This window comes from Poecilia mexicana, unplaced genomic scaffold (genome assembly GCF_051168715.1).
Source record: "Poecilia mexicana isolate PSO_F unplaced genomic scaffold, ASM5116871v1 scaffold_5, whole genome shotgun sequence".
NCBI classification, from domain to species: Eukaryota; Metazoa; Chordata; class Actinopteri; order Cyprinodontiformes; family Poeciliidae; genus Poecilia; species Poecilia mexicana.
The window spans coordinates 10,898,857-10,914,964 of NW_028263374.1; the positions used below are offsets into that span (position 1 = coordinate 10,898,857).

Below are 16,108 nucleotides of genomic sequence, written 5' to 3' on the forward strand. Positions count from 1 at the left end.
CACTTCAGATATTTATATATGTAAATGAATGAAAAAGAAAAATCTACGAAAGATGCTCTGGGGAAACTGGTTGATATTTAGCTTTTTTTTTTCCCCCTTCTGAAATGCATAAAAATAATCCTTGTTAAAAGAAGCATTATTTTTCAAGTGTAAATAAAATTTTAAAAAAATAATTAAAACCCTAAAACTCTCTACGAAAGATGGTAGAAAGTAACCGTTAGCTCAAAAAGGAAGAAAATTCAGATAAAAAAAAAAAAGAGAGAGAATCACCGGGAAAACTTTATTTTTTATTTCTTCTTGCAGATGAACCATTTGCTAACCTCATTCAGGGAAAAAAAAAAAGTTAATTAATTAATAAAATTAACTTTAATTATGTTAGCACGGTCAGGCTGTGGAACATTACAATCCTCACGCCAAGCTGAAAGGTTAATGGGAATATTAAACACGTTCATTTTATCATCATTCTTTTGCTGTTCTCTCTGGTGACTTTTCTAGATAACGAGAGGCTGTCATTTGAGCCCCGGAGGGCCTCATTTTGTCGTAAATTAGCAAGACGTAGAGGGGGGGAAAACTTCGTCAGCAGGGAAAATTGGATTATGATTTGCTCTTAAGTGCTCCATCAGTCTAATTAGCTTGTTACCAGGCTCGGTCTCTCACATGCTCCTCTAGTCTTTCATTGAGAAGGTGAAAGTCAGATACCTTGGATATAATGTCCTAAATTTTAATTGGCAAATGAGTGGCTGCTGTTTGTGCTGTGACAGTGTTGTTGTTGTTGTTGTTGTTATGGGTGTAGGAACGTGAATAACAAGTGAAGTCCTGCTGAATGAAAGCGTAGCTGTTATCTGGTTTGTACAATACCCTTTTAATTGTTCTGAGGAAATTGTTTTCCATTGTGTCACAGATTGCGTGAGTGAGAGCGCGCTAATTTCGAATACGTCTCTCTGGTCCCTGTTGTTGATTTGCTGTTTTGCCTCCTCCAGGACGCAGATCAATTTCACTGTGGCCATTGATTTCACAGCGTCTAATGGTGAGTGATTACAACTTCAAAGCGTGCGTCTGGTGAGGAGGGCAGGAATAAATTGAGGGGAATATCTGACTGTGACATGTTCATATTTAGAATCAATCTCGCAAACCGAAACAGACAGTGCTGTCATGGACACTGTATACAATCACCGATCAGCAAGTTAAAGCCTTCTCCGGGGAGTTCCTCCTGCTACATGTTCTGCTGGTGCACTCATCAGGGAGAGGGGACATGATGTTGCAAGTTTTAATCCTCACACTGTGGAACCACTGAATACCAGTGCGGTTAATTATTACGGGTTCTTTCTGTCTTGAAAGTTATGTGTGGGAAAAGTTCTCCCGATTAGAAAATAAAGTAAATTAGACGAATAAGTTTCAACTCTTTACCGATGAAAAATGTGCAACACCTGAAATCACTGCCATTTTTCAGTAAACGATAAAAAGTGAAACTCTTGTTATGTACAATATAAGTGGTTGTATTTGACGCGTATCAGAAATGCTGGGCTGTAGTGGCATATCTTCACTGAAGGGATCATTTAGGTGGTCGGTGTAATGGTGCCTTCACACCAAACGCGTTTTGAGCGTCAGGCCCCTCTGGTTTGCATTCAAACTCTATGTGGAGGCGCGTCGAGGGCCGTTGTGGCGCATTTTGAGCTTCTAGCGCAGCGGGATTTGAACTTTTTGGAGCATTTTGAGCATTTGGCAGGTCCAAAGCGTCCAATGCAACACATAGACTTTGAATGTAAAAGTCTCAAAACCCACTGATAGGTACTTTTTCTTGAACCTATAAAAAAGACCACAGACAACGTATATGAATTTCATTGACAAGCTTTTGCAAAAGGAGAACTTTCCATCAACAACTTCATCAGCCGTTCACAGAGAATTCTGATCTCCTTCCACGCGAGCCCCTGTTTTATTGTCAAGCAGAACAACCAAAAGGGGCAGTCAGGAAGAACAACAAAGGTCGTAAAACTTCTAACCTAAACAAACCAGCAACTCAGTTCCAGGTGTGATATCTGATCTACGATCTGAGCCCAGTTCAGCTCTAGGTCAAACTATCAACAAAGAGGGAGGATAAACAAGAGACAAAATACGACTGCTCACAGGCAGTTAGGGGGTATTCTGGTTGATAAGAATTAAGGTCTGGGAAACACAGAGTTAACTCACATGAAGATGAAACAGTCAGTCGTAACCTCCAGGTCAGTTTATACACACATAAGGAAGAGAACACTTTAATCACAATAGTACTGATGAACATTAGACTGAATATGAACTAAAGTAATAACAAAATGATAATACCAAAAAACATCTAACACCCATTTTGGTGTGAACGCACCAAAAGTGCACAGGCGTCAAACTTGAAGCGTCAGATGCATTTTTGACACCCGTAACATGCTTTGTGGTGAAACCATGACTGGCCTACATCAAAGATGTGGGATCAACAGCTGCAGTACATGCAACCTTTCACTGCTAAAATGCATGGCCAAGCCGTAAGTGTGAACCTGTTGTCATTTATTATGGTTGAATAATCGACAACACTATGCTGTGGTTTACCTTACAGCAGAGACTCTACTTCCTGCAGCAACTCAAGAGGAACAATCATTAATGGGAGCTGAGGGTCGTCTTCTACACTGACATTATTCAGTCCGTCTAGCGCGCATTTATCGTTGTGTGGTTTAGCTCGTCCAGACACAAGGACAGGTCTAAACCAATGAACGATGAGGTCTTCAGAGGGGATCATTGCACTCTGTTTCATTTATCCACAGGTAATCCGTCCCAATCTACTTCACTGCACTACATGAACCCTTACCAGCTGAACGCCTATGCCATGGCCCTGAAGGCTGTCGGGGAAATCATTCAGGACTATGACAGCGACAAGATGTTTCCAGCTCTTGGCTTTGGAGCAAAACTGCCTCCTGACGGGCGAGTCTCTCACGAGTTTCCACTGGTGAATCTCCTTTTATTCATAATAACTCCACTCAGTTGATTTTTCAAACTGTCAGTTTTTTCTTGTAGATATTAACTGATTGATTTGGATATTATTTCTGCCATGAATATCTAGTTAATCTATTAGGTCTATTGTTAGTTCTTGCATATTGTATATGTAAGGAACCAGTGTAAGGCATCTACCCTGAAATAGTTAGTGAATTCTTTCAGAATTGTATCTGTAGCTCTTTCTAATCAAAGACCTTGTGTTTGCTTATATCATTTTCAGAATGGAAACATGGAAAATCCTTATTGCAACGGTATTGAAGGGATCCTAGAGGCATACCATCAAAGTCTGAAGACGGTTCAATTATACGGTCCAACCAACTTTGCTCCAATAGTGAACCATGTTGCCAGGTGTTGAACTATTTGTGACATCTTCACCTGTTTGCATTGCTGCTGTTCATGTGGGTAGAGTCGCAATTTTACAAGAGTTGCTCACTGGATGCGTGTTGTTCAAGGGTGAAGCATTGTTAAGTCAGCATGACTAGAAAAGCATTTCAGTTCATTTGTTGCAAATGTTTAATACTGCATAGATGTTTTAGCCATAAAAATTGTGGAACACGTTTTTGCAAGTAGACCAAGGTTATCCCTTTTATTTGTTTAGCTTATCATTATTGAGCTACAAGGGATTCTGTAATCCCTACAAATACAAAAATCTTTTTTTTTTATTTACGATGTTCTTGTTCAGTGCTTGTTCTCGTTGAGTTTAGCTGCCCCTTTAGGTTTTTTGCTTTGACAGGTGCATCTGAATAAATTAGAATATCATTACAAAGTTAATTTAGTGTATAGTGGCTTACAGCTCAAAACTCAATTTTTAGAATACAGAGTTCATACTGTATAAGACTAACAAGAAATACATTTTAATACAGAAGTATTGGACTATCAAAAAGTCACAATTGCATAAAATGAATGAATTACTGCAGAGTGACATAGAGGCAGGCTGTCTGTAGATCTGCTGCATCCTAATCAGTCAATAAAATAGTCCATGACAAAATCCTAAGTTTGGACAAACAGCATTTAAATTTTGTACTAATTAAAAGCACATCACACTTTAAAATGCTAAAAGAAGAAACTGGAGAGAGAGAGGGGGGAAAAAAAGCTTTGAGTAGGTAGTTAATTGAATAGAAACTCAAACAACCTGAGCTTCCGTGCATCAAATGTTTTCAGACTGTTCGCCCTCCCTGTGTCAAGCAGCCTCCACTTGAGCTTAACTTTTTGTACGATGAAGAGCCTGTTTGAGATTTCATTCAGTTCAGTTTGTTTCTTCTGTTTAATTCATTTTCTTCTGGGGTTTTTTTTCTTCTTTTTACAACCTGGTTATGATCCACCAACACAAAACGCCAAAGCTGATCACTACATTCACGCTCTTAAGATGTTGATCAGCAGCGTTTGTTTTTTTTACGTGTCGCTTTGAGCTACCAGGTTCTCTAACCATGAACATTGTGATTAACTGTTCCTGAGGAGGGTGTCGATGGCTGCCTGCTGGACGAATGTCAAGTCTGTCAAGTCAGTATTCAGTGGAACTGAACTTCAGATCAACATCAGTTGTAAGCTATAATTATCACAGTTGGAAGAGGAAAAAAAAACAGACTTGGAGTAGATAATGTGTGTGTGCTGAATGAGCAATTTCAGTTTTTAATTTGACTGACTGAAATAAATTAACTTCTAGTTGATAATCTGAGATAAACCTTTACCTCCTTGTGGCTCCTTTGGCTGTTATTTTTGACGTTAGTTAAATTACCATCATGAGAAACACTACAGAGCAAACATAATTTTTTTAGAAGGTTTTATGACTGTTAAGTAGACATATGAGTAATTTATATTGTCTTGAGTTATTAGTAATCTACATGTATTCAGTTGTTCAATATACATGCACATGAACATTTTAAACTTTGACTTTACCTTCATCTGCTTTTTGAGCAATGTCTATCCAACTAACCACTAAAAATATTCTACAATCTGCCAAAAAATGCAGTTTTATTGCCTCAAATTGTTTATTAGGAATATATTATTAATGTAACATAAAGCAGAGTCATACAGTGACATCCAACAGTCGGTAGCAGAAAACTGTTTAAATTGTGCGTCAATCTGGATGGGTTCTTTAAAGAAGAAAGAATATTTCACAATTTATTGTTTGGTGCACCTTTGGGTACTTGGATTTTCTTCTCACTGAACTGGAGAACGAATCAAACAAATATTTGATGTTTGATTTGTTTTGAAATCAAGCATCCAGTGAAGCGCTGTTGCCTTTTCTTTTTCGTTTAAAATACGGTATAAAAATTAAAAGTAAATTGATTATGGTTTCATAAATTAAAACAACAAATAAGTACAATTGTGTGAAAAGAGGGGAAAAAAATATGTTTCATCATAATCAGACACATGTTGCCAAGAGCTCCAGATTACTATTAGTCTCCCAGACTTTCTATTGGTAAAATGTCTTAAAGCCCATTAGCCTCAAATAATTTCCAGCCTCTACCCAGATGAACTTGTTTTGAGGTCAGAGTTCTTCAGATCACTTTCAGTAGTGGTCCGTGACACCTGCACCTGCATTGGTTTAAGCAGTCTAAACACAATCCTCACACATTCAAGCTGAAGGACTCTGACTTGACATGACTGCCCTGAAGCAGCATTGTTGTGTTGCATTGTGTCTGTGCAGAATGCAACTCTGTATTCTGCTGCCAGCCTTGACTAGGATTCTTTTTTTTAAAAAAGAAAATCTCAATAGGATTTTCCTGGTGAAATAAAGGTTAACAAATAAATGAATGAAGTCATTTTTTTATTTTATTTTATTTTTTTAATTCCCAGTCAACCTTTACACTGTCTGAGCTCTAACTTAGAAAATATGGCTGGGTTTTGTAGCCAATATGGCTGCCACATGTATTAAATGAACCAAAAGTTCAAAGTACGGCCAATTTATTGGTGCTATTTTGTACTGTGTACACTGAACCAGTGTCACACATAGAGATGTGCAGCCTACACTTGTGAACATGTTTCTTCAGTGCTTGAAAACATAACATGGAGAGAAACATATTATTGCCTTGCATAACTGCTTGAATTAGCATCAGAAAAATTAGCAAATCCCACCATAATGCACTCAGCTTAGGATGCGAGTGATGACTAATGAACCATTATTTCTCTGAAATCTGAGTGAAGAAAAGAGGAAAATGTTCTGTTAGCCTTGTTAAAATATTTTTTTTCTGACTGGACACAAATATGCTGTTTTATTTTCTTAACCTTGCTTTCCACAAGTCTAACTCTTATTGATCGATAGATATCAGGATGCAAGTGTGAGTGAGACACTTGTAGTATGAAGTGCATTGTAAAATCTTCTCAACTTAGTGTAATGTGTACTTGGATTAGTGTCAGCTTTACATGGTACATGCATATTAAATGTATGTGGAGGAGTTTGCAGCTTCCAGAAAACGTTAAAAAGCTTTAGTTTTTCTGCTGCATATTAAAATCATCAGTTTTTTTTAAGGAGTCACATAATGTAGTCTGCTTTAGTTCTCGTATCGCTCCCTGTTATCCTCAAGAGTTTTGCTGCCAAAAGCAGTCCATAAAAATGTTACTCTGCTGAATGCATCTGAATATAAATGTTCAAGTGTTCGAATGCATCAAGGTTTTGCAGATACAGTATTTTTAGCTGTCTGAGGGATGTGTTTGCTTGTAAATACTCTTTCTGAATGGTTGCTAAACTCGTCTACTTACGTCTTAATTACTACCCTGCTTACATATTTTCCCAGGTTCTAGGTCATTTTAGACATGAAAAAACAAGGGTTAACGGGAGCAAAACTCCATGGAAACCAGCTTTACAAGATGATTTATTTTGTAAAAAGTGCAACATTTTTATAGGAAGTTAATCTAGTTTGATTTCTCCAATCAAACTGTGTCAAAGGCTTCAACTGAGCCATGAATGCAAGTCATTATTTTCACTTTCTCTGCTCTGTAAAACTACACTGTTGGTCTTTTTTTTTCTATTAAATGTTCTGCTGGGAAGTCTCAGGACACGACATTCACCCTATCAAAACACTGTTAGTAATCAAGCACATCCATCTAATGGCAGCAGCCCATCACTGGCGGTGTCCTCCCACAGCAGGATTATGTGCCCTGGACGCTCTGGCAGCCGGTCTGTAATTTGGAGCTCTTGCCTTGATGAGGACATCTGGTTTCAGAATGAGAAAATGAGCCATCTCTTTGATTGTGTTTGCCAGAAAGACTAGTTCATTTTAAAATAGTTTCCAAAAATGTGGAAAACAGTCGAATTATAAGTTTATTTTAATCTTTTTTTTTTTAGATCACAAAAATGATAAGAACATTCATTTATCATTTGAACTTGTTTGTTTTTTGATACTTGAGTTTTTAAAGTGAGTTGTACTTCAGAAACTACAACAATCTATCGCGGTACTGAAAGAATGATAGTGTTTAAAATTTGCACTAATGCACCAATATTTGTTTGATTTATAAATATAATTTGTAAACCAGAATATAAACACCCTGTTTTAAACATGTCTGTGTTACCTGACTATTGCATATTTGAATATTCCTTATTTTTTTCACACATCAGCACAAAAAAACTTTTTGTGTGTGATAAGAACTGAAACAAGTTCTTCTTCAGATGAATTTGAATTTTGGATTTTTTTGATTGCTTTGATAAATATGTGAGTAAATCCAAAATTTTAGGCTTGTTTGGTTTCTACAGTGAATAAGAAATGATTTGCTAATGTGCGATTTTATCTGTGGGCAGATATGCAGCGGCAGTGCAGGACGGCTCGCAGTACTTTGTCCTCCTAATCATCACAGATGGTGTCATTTCAGACATGGCCCAGACCAAAGAAGCCATCGTAAATGTAAGAAATAAAGACAATTATTTGTTCTCTCCTACATCGTGTGAAGCTAAACATATCCAAGGATACACATACTAAAAGTGTGTGTTAAGGCTGGAGTGGGAATTTACTCTTTTCTTAATGTCTCTCAGTGAATTTCCACTGAATTTAGTACAGAGTATATATTAAGATAAGCTGCTGGTAACAATAGTCATTTTGACTTGAAAGAGCTATGACAAACTGACAACTAAAGCTTTAGATGATATTGTTTTAAATAATTATTTATTACAAAAGCAGTTGTGATAAAAATATTAATTATTTTTCTTAACTGCATAATTAGTCTGAATTCATGCTGAAATCCCTCAAAGCAGCAGTCTCTTTGCGACTAATAGAGCTCTTTCACCTTTATTTACTTAGTTAAGTGACATTGCTAACATTGCTAAACAATGTTAGCAAATGAGACGGTGACACGATTTGCGTTCAGCACCAACTTTTTCCAGCAAAATTTTGCGTCGGGTGATGAAATCTACTTGCTGCCAGACTTTGTCAAATATAATGAATATTTCATTGGAAAGCAAAGATGTATATATGACATACAACAACAAATATTGCTTTTCAAAAAGTATTTTGTAACATCGCTCATGAACACGCTGACATTGCGAAGATGGTATGTTGTGCAACTTTTATGTAGGACACTATGTACTATAAACTGTCTGTAGAATGTCTTTAAATTGCATTTACGAAAAACACTAGTTGGCATGAAAAAGCAAAGAGAAAAGCATATCAGCTGTGAATTTCAGCATTCCTCAGTTTTCTCTTGTTTTCACACAAATCCAGACACAGCAGGAGCTTTGCAACAACAGCTGTTCTGCAATATGCAGAAAAGAAGCCCTAAAGCCACGGCTTCATATAACAGTGTCAACAGCGACAGGAGCAGCAGAGTGGATACAGAGTATTTGTTTTTACTTTCAGCTGAAGATTATTACCTTCCTACCAAAACAAAATATGCTACAGATATTTGACGGTTTTGCTGCCTCTACAAACACGGCACAAAAACAGAGCTGCTCTCCAGAGGCTTTCCTGAAACTTGTCGTCACTCACATTTTTTTTTTCCGTCTTTCAGCTGTAAACGGCAAATGTGTGCTACTCTTTTCTTTTTCTTTAGTGTGTCCCTCTTTCCTCCATCCTTCCTGCACCTCCGCAGCCTGCCGCCAGCGCAGAACACCCAGCAGACTGGATTTAAAGGGAATTTGCGACTGTTAATCAAAACATTAGAACAGCCACACCTTCCTTTTAAGATCTTGCCTGCTGCTCTATCTCACAGCCTCCAGCCATGTGGACTCCTGGTGCTTGCCGCTTCCACTGTTCTTTCCCTTTTACTCTCCACTCCTCTTGGACGAGAGCAATCACCGTGCTGAGGTTGCACACTGTGTGTGCTTCAAACTACATCAAACTACATCATGATTGAGTTCTTTTTTTTTTTTCTCAAATAAGAGCAGAGAGACAGATTGAGAAAATTTAAACATGCCCAACTTTCTGTAAACATCTCACCACTTTGTTTGGTTACGTTGTGAGCATGAGGCAGGATATTTGTGTTAAATTGATATTTTTTTCCTCAAAATTCTTTACACAAATACCTCATTATGACAATGTGGCAAAATGTTTTTGAGTTTTTTGCAAATTTGTTGAAAAAAATCAAATAAATTCAGCTTTTAAGAGTACTGTAATAATCACAAGATGCACAGACTTGTGTTTGATTTACTAGTAAGACGACTTCTTCTGTGTTGTGCTGGATTTTGTTTAGAGGACTTAGAGCTCTGATCCCTCTAAGAGCTCCACCTTTTCAAATCATTAGTTTTAATTGAAAGGCCATTTTAAATAAGTGTCCTCTTTACAATCCTGCGTGTGTCGATCTGTTGCATGAAACTCCATTAAATTTCAATAAGGTTAAGGGTTGTAAGGATAAAAAGGACTGAACATGTTTGTTATCAAAGAAAAGAAGGAGCAAAATGTGTGAGCTGCTATGAATACAGGAGCCCGGTGCGTGCATTTATTCTGCAAGTGACATGGAAACACACAAAGAGAGTTAATTTGCATAATGGTTAAGAAATTATGTTGGGTATTTCAAGTAAAGCTGTTACACCTCACACCACTCCTCGTAACCTCAGGACATTGATCTGGACAGCACATGTGGAAATATCGTAAAAGAAGGTTTACGCTTGCAGCAGCAAAATAAAGCAAAGTGATGAGAAAATAAATCAAATCAAATAAAAGAAATAAAGAGTACACAAGTACACATCATGACTGGTGATCATCCTTCTGAACTCCCTGATATGCAAACAGTTGTTTTATTTTAAAATGTCTTTCTTCTTCCCAGTCTTTGACAGAGAACAGACTTGTAGTATGCATGACTAATCTCTCTCCGATCAAAACGTCATGCCACCCGAGCTGTGGATTTCTGCAGCTCCTTCAGAGTTACCATAGATTTTTTAATTTTTTTTTTCCTGCTTCATCATGACTACAATTTTCGGTAAAGGGTTCTAAAATAGCTTAATGGCCTAAACCCTCTTTAAGTTTTTTCTGCAGCTTTATCCCTGAACTGTCAGCTGTGTCACGTGATTCTCATCATTCTGTCTGTTATGCTAAACGACTTTCTCTAACAAAACTCTGAGGCCTTCTCAGAACAGCTGAATTTTTATTATTTCTTTATTTTTTTTCCTGAGATGACGTCACACACAGGTGGTCTCTGTTGAGCAATTAGGTGACATCTGGAAGCAATTAGTTCACTTTAGAATTAAACTAAATGATGTGGATACTGATGAAAAATGCATTTATCAAGTTTTTATTTGAAAAACTCTTTCAAAAACAGGTATTATTTTACCTTCCCTTCATATTGCATTTTTGGGGTTTACCCATAGTCCTGCCAATTCTGCTTGACGTTTGCTTGCAAAATGTCGATCTCGTACACCAAACCATTGTCTCAATTGATTAGAGGTGGAGCCTGGAGTCGACTGGCAGGTGACGGGGAAGGTGGCTGTAATTACTTGTCCAGCACCTCCCCCACTTCCTTCCTCTCAAGGCTCGTCCATCTGCTGCAAACTAAGTCATGCTCAAGCTTGCTGCCAACAAATTTGTCCATCTTTTTTTTTTTTCCAAGCCAGCATCTCAACCAACCAGCCAAGCATTTTTGTTCCCCACATACTCCTCTTTCTTAGAGGTGAACATGTTGCTGAGGCAGACTGCCATTTGTGAGATAGGATCATAATGTTTTTAGGTGAAAACAGTTTATGTGAGTGACTTGCTACAGTTAGATTGGTTGTGTGGTTATCTAAACAGCATCAGCTGCAAAAAAATAAATAAATAAAAAATCTCCTCATGCATTTCAAGTTAAGCTTTTACCACGAGCAGTCAGTTTACGCCACTGTCTCGAATCTGATAACTAACATTCAGTGTCCTGCTCATAAAGAAGTTGTTTGTTTACTTGAAAATATAAAAGCATTTTCACAGTCACAATGTTTTTCTCTTGGAACAATGTTTTACATCTTTTGTATTTTGATTTCTTCACAGGCTGCCAAGCTTCCTATGTCCATAATCATCGTAGGAGTTGGTCAAGCTGAGTTTGACGGTAAATAACTTTTATTGTTTTATAAACATACAGTACCATGCCAAAGTTTTTAGTCCTTTTGCGCTTCTTGCAACAACCAGAAGCTTTAATGTGGCCTTTTAAAATCTAAATCCAAGATCAACAAAAGCTGGACTTTTTACTAATTAGTTGATGTCTGAAGGTAACTGATAGCATCAGATTTTATACAAATACATGCCATGTTTTAAAGATTTATTTTGTGAAAAATATGTAAAGCATAATTTTCCTTTCACTTCACAATTATGCACTTCTTTGAGTAAATATATATAAAGTCTATATATATTTTTAGTTTGAGTGTAATGTCACAAAATGTGATAAAGGTTCAAGGATTATCAATCCGTTTGCAATGCAAACGGATTGATAAGATTTATTTAGATTTATTTCTTTCTGTTAAAGAAGAAATAAAAAGCACATGCACAACAATAAAGATTAATATTGTTATACCAAGCTTTTAACATGAGAACAATTGAAAAGTTTGGAAATGCAGACAATTGGAAAAGCAGCTTTCCACAGACTTTTCTTGGGCAAGAAGAGTTTCAAAAGTGTAATTCAGAAAAAAAAATACAGTCATATTCACTACAAAATCTAAGCAACGCGATATAATTGTTCAGCACTAAGAAGCACAACTAGACTCAATGCAGCATTTTAAGTTGAATGTGTGTGCTGTACGGATGTCTCCAAAAACGAAGAAAAGATAAAAGAGACAGGAGTTTTCCCTAATCAGCCTACTTTTATCTCACCCTGACATTCTGTCACTAGCTCATGTCTGCTCTCATTTTGTTCAAAGGCTGCAGCTGAAAAATATTCAGAAGACAGCAAAAATATAAATAAAGCAAAACCAAAGTAGCAAAACACACATTTGAAAAAGAAAACAAAGGCTCTAACATTTAGAGGATCATTGGACTGTTTGCTGTATCTTTTCATTTTTATATATATATATATATATATATATATATATATATATATATATATAGGTATGTTTGTGTGTGTACTTGCATACAGACAGACATGTTCTGAGTCTGTTATGGTTGCTAAACTCTCTGACTGCATTTCACAGAGAAAACTGCTGTTCAAACGCTTAAATCTGAAGGGAAGGGACTGTGTCGGTGGATGCAGGCATAATTGCAGAAGAACCGACTAAGGTTAATTGCTGGGTTTGCAATGTTTAGTGCTGATGATTCTAAATTGCACAGTCTATAATAAAGGTCTTATTACGAGATTAGACCGCCAATAAAGCCTGCACAGCTCAACATATGTTCAAGCTTTACTACAGCTACAAGATGATGCATGAATACAGTGTGACCTACATCTTTACATAAGTACGGATCTGCATTATCTCTGTTGTGATGGAAGCTGTTTTTTGAAATGTGCTCAACACCACATGATTTTATGCATGCCTGCTTATGATTTGTTTCTTGCAGCTATGGTGGAGCTGGACGGCGATGACATCAGGATCTCATCCCGGGGGAAACTGGCAGAGAGAGACATTGTTCAGGTGACTGTGGAAGATAGACTGAGAGAATAAAATCTGCAATTTTATTGTCTTTGGAAAACTTGTGAATATTTAAATCTTCATTAGAGCTAATTGCCAAGTGGCAAATTAAAATAAATGAGTATTTTTTGTGTGTGTGTTCCTTGTACCAACATATTTGTGTTGTAATTCATCAACAGTGGTGCTTCTAATGTTCCTTAGTTTTGACTCATGTTTACCGACATACACATACCATAAAGCATCATTTGTCACTAATGGCAGATGACAATGTGAGGGGTAGATTTGTTTTCTGAGATTACATGTGGGACAAAGCATTGGAAATGTTTTGTATTGCGTGCCACTCCAGGAAACACGAGGCGTCTTACCTGTCAAGCCGTTTCATCTGCAGTGAAACTAAACTCGACTCCCAGTGCCTGTTGCTATTCTGCAGAATGTGACTTTGTGCTCGTAACAATGCCACCGCACAATTTAAAGACGCATGTGTTCAGGTGCGCAGCTTGCTAATCTCTGTTCCGGGTCATTCGAATTATATCGCTAAACTGAATAATCTGGGTTTCTCAAACAGAAACGATCATCCTGTCGTCATTGATGAATCTCCTGTTAAAAGGTGTTGACTTTACAAACATTGGCGTTAGTGAACCGTCAGATATGGATTCAGTATTTCCCGTACAAAATCCTGAGTGACTTGGTTGGATTGTCCCAGTTATTTGGATGTTTCAGTATTTTTGGCAGCGTTTCTAATTCTTATCTAGATGAAAACATTGTTTTACTCGATAATATTTCTATTTAAAGTATTCTCCGAAGTATTTCCGTCTGAGAGTGTTTTCACACCTGATAGCCCAGAAGAGTCAGTTTGATTGGAGACTAAAACATTAAAATTTTGTTACATTTTCATCTGGTGCGGTTGCATTCACACTTCCCCAAATGAAAGTGACATCCTAGGCAAATGGACTAGAGTTTGATTAAAGTGTACCAAACAGGGCTGATGTGAACGCACCATAAAGCTATAACATGTATGAAAGAACGAATGTCATACTTATTAAGCATTTTACATCATGTTTTGCGTTACTTTTAAGCTGTATGTTTTGTCCCCCCCGTCTGTCACTGTTCTTCAGTTTGTTCCTTTTAGGGATTACATGGACCGGACAGGAAACCACGTGCTGAGCATGGCACGGCTCGCCAAAGATGTGCTAGCAGAAATCCCTGACCAGTTTATCTCGTACATGAAGAGCAGAGGGATCAAACCCAACCCTGCGCCGCCGCCATACACTCCGCCTGGACACACACACCACCACACACAAATCTGAGACCCTCTTCTTTGCATTTCACTGAGGACAGATAAGCATGCAGCAGCCTCTCCGAGTCCGGTGGGAACTCTCTACCTCCTGGTTTTGTTTTACCTAATTTGCTGTGAACAGGAGGCCAAGCAATGGGTGTAGAATGTTGTGCTGTACTCTCCCATTGACTACAGAAGCAGTATTTTTTTTTTTTCTTTTTGTTCGGTTTTGTTTCTACCATGATAGATTTCTTTGTAGGCTCTCTTCAGGAGATGCTGACCCAATTTTTCAGGACTTGTTGCTGAAAGCCTTTCGGGCAGTGACTGTTTCACGTCTACTTCTGACAGCAGGTTGATTCGGGGGTCATGTTGTGGTTTAAACCTTGTGCCTGTCTGTGCTTGTTTCTTTAAGTGTATCAGGACATTTGAACTTGACCCAGGCTCTTCTTGTCAATCATCAGTGTGGCCTAATGCAGTAATATTTTTTTCACCCACCTTCTCCTTCTCAAATATGTTTTGTGTTGGGGATTGATCTCGATTTCTGATGATGTGACGGCTCCAGCGTTTTCCAAACGACACCACCTCCTTTTCTCTTTAATACTAAATGTCAGTATGAGCATGTCGTATGAGATTTATTTGCTTTTTTTTTTGTAGAATGGCATGGATATTTTTTATGTCTAATTTTGAACAAAACAAACCTAATGGATTTTAGCAACTGCCAATTATTTTTGAGTGACTGACTATGAAAGCTAGCACAACTACTATGACTGTACCAGATGGCCATATTACTATTGGAGTGCTGCTAATCATTAATTTTGAGGAAGTCATTCAGCCTTGTCAAATATTTTACATTCATCACCACCGTTTAATACAAAACATGGAGAATTAAGTATGAAAAAAAAAACTGGCTCCTATTACACTGTTTGTAGGACGTTTATTGAAAGTGTTTATACATACATGTGCAGAGCAAATCCAAGGCATATGCAAAAATAAACTGCTGCTTAGGGCCCCAAACCACCAGGAGGGCATCGGTTGAATTCTCACACTGGTCATATATCTTAGTTGTTTTTTTTGTTTTTTAATTTTCTTTTTCTTGACAGTGAGCATACTACTAATACAAACTGTCTCAGGACGTTCAAGAGATTTTCAGTTATTTAACATAAAAAATATAAATAAATGTTATGGTTATATTTTAACCCTAGCAGAATTAGTAAATATACTAACTGTATATAATATACAAAGAAATGTCTTTTAACATAGGAACTATTTAATGTAATCCTTTCTGTTAAGTTTCTGAAGTGGGATTCATATTTCAGGCACTGTTTACAAAGATATTTCAAAAACTCATTGTGAATTCTTTACAGTCAGCTGCACACACAACTAAATAAGATTAGAGCCAAATAAACTTTAAACTCTACATATTAAAACTACACTGACCAAGCTTCTGGATGAAAACGTCAAACAGTTCCCATAAAGAAGTTAAAATGAAAGTTACTGTCATGAGATGTTCTCCTTTCCGCCATCAATCCTTTAATATGTGTGAATGGGATTACATTCAATAGCCCAGAGCAGCTCTCTAAAATAAGCTTGAGTATAGTGTGTGAGAGTCTGAATTAGCTAAGACATACTGAGGTGTAATTTCAAAGTAAGGTACTGGATGACATTGTGGTGCTGGATTGCTTTAAAGTTGCTCATTACAGGAAAACACAAAGTGAAAATCTTCCTAAAGCGATGACTTGTGATGAGTGGAGGGGGAAAAAAAATCACATTATAGCTCAAAAAAGTATCATTTGTACTCAAACTCTTTAGAGTGAAAGCCATTATTTATTTTCTATGCAAATGAACTCACTAAAAACGTTTACAAA

General features: G+C 37.2%; 1 protein-coding gene across 2 annotated transcripts in view; it reads left to right on the top strand.

The window, feature by feature from the left end:
* cpne5b (copine Vb) overlaps positions 1–15,868 on the top strand; it is a 122,104-nt gene extending 106,236 nt beyond the window's left edge. For both annotated transcript variants that reach the window (XM_088005510.1, XM_014986309.2), the window contains 7 exons: positions 981–1,027; positions 2,787–2,968; positions 3,236–3,363; positions 7,754–7,856; positions 11,400–11,457; positions 12,897–12,970; positions 14,083–15,868. In XM_088005510.1, the coding sequence (XP_087861636.1) occupies positions 981–1,027; positions 2,787–2,968; positions 3,236–3,363; positions 7,754–7,856; positions 11,400–11,457; positions 12,897–12,970; positions 14,083–14,274 (784 nt within the window). In that variant the 3' untranslated portion in view covers positions 14,275–15,868. The remainder of the gene's footprint in view (positions 1–980; positions 1,028–2,786; positions 2,969–3,235; positions 3,364–7,753; positions 7,857–11,399; positions 11,458–12,896; positions 12,971–14,082) is intronic.
* Positions 15,869–16,108: the final 240 nt, after the last annotated feature.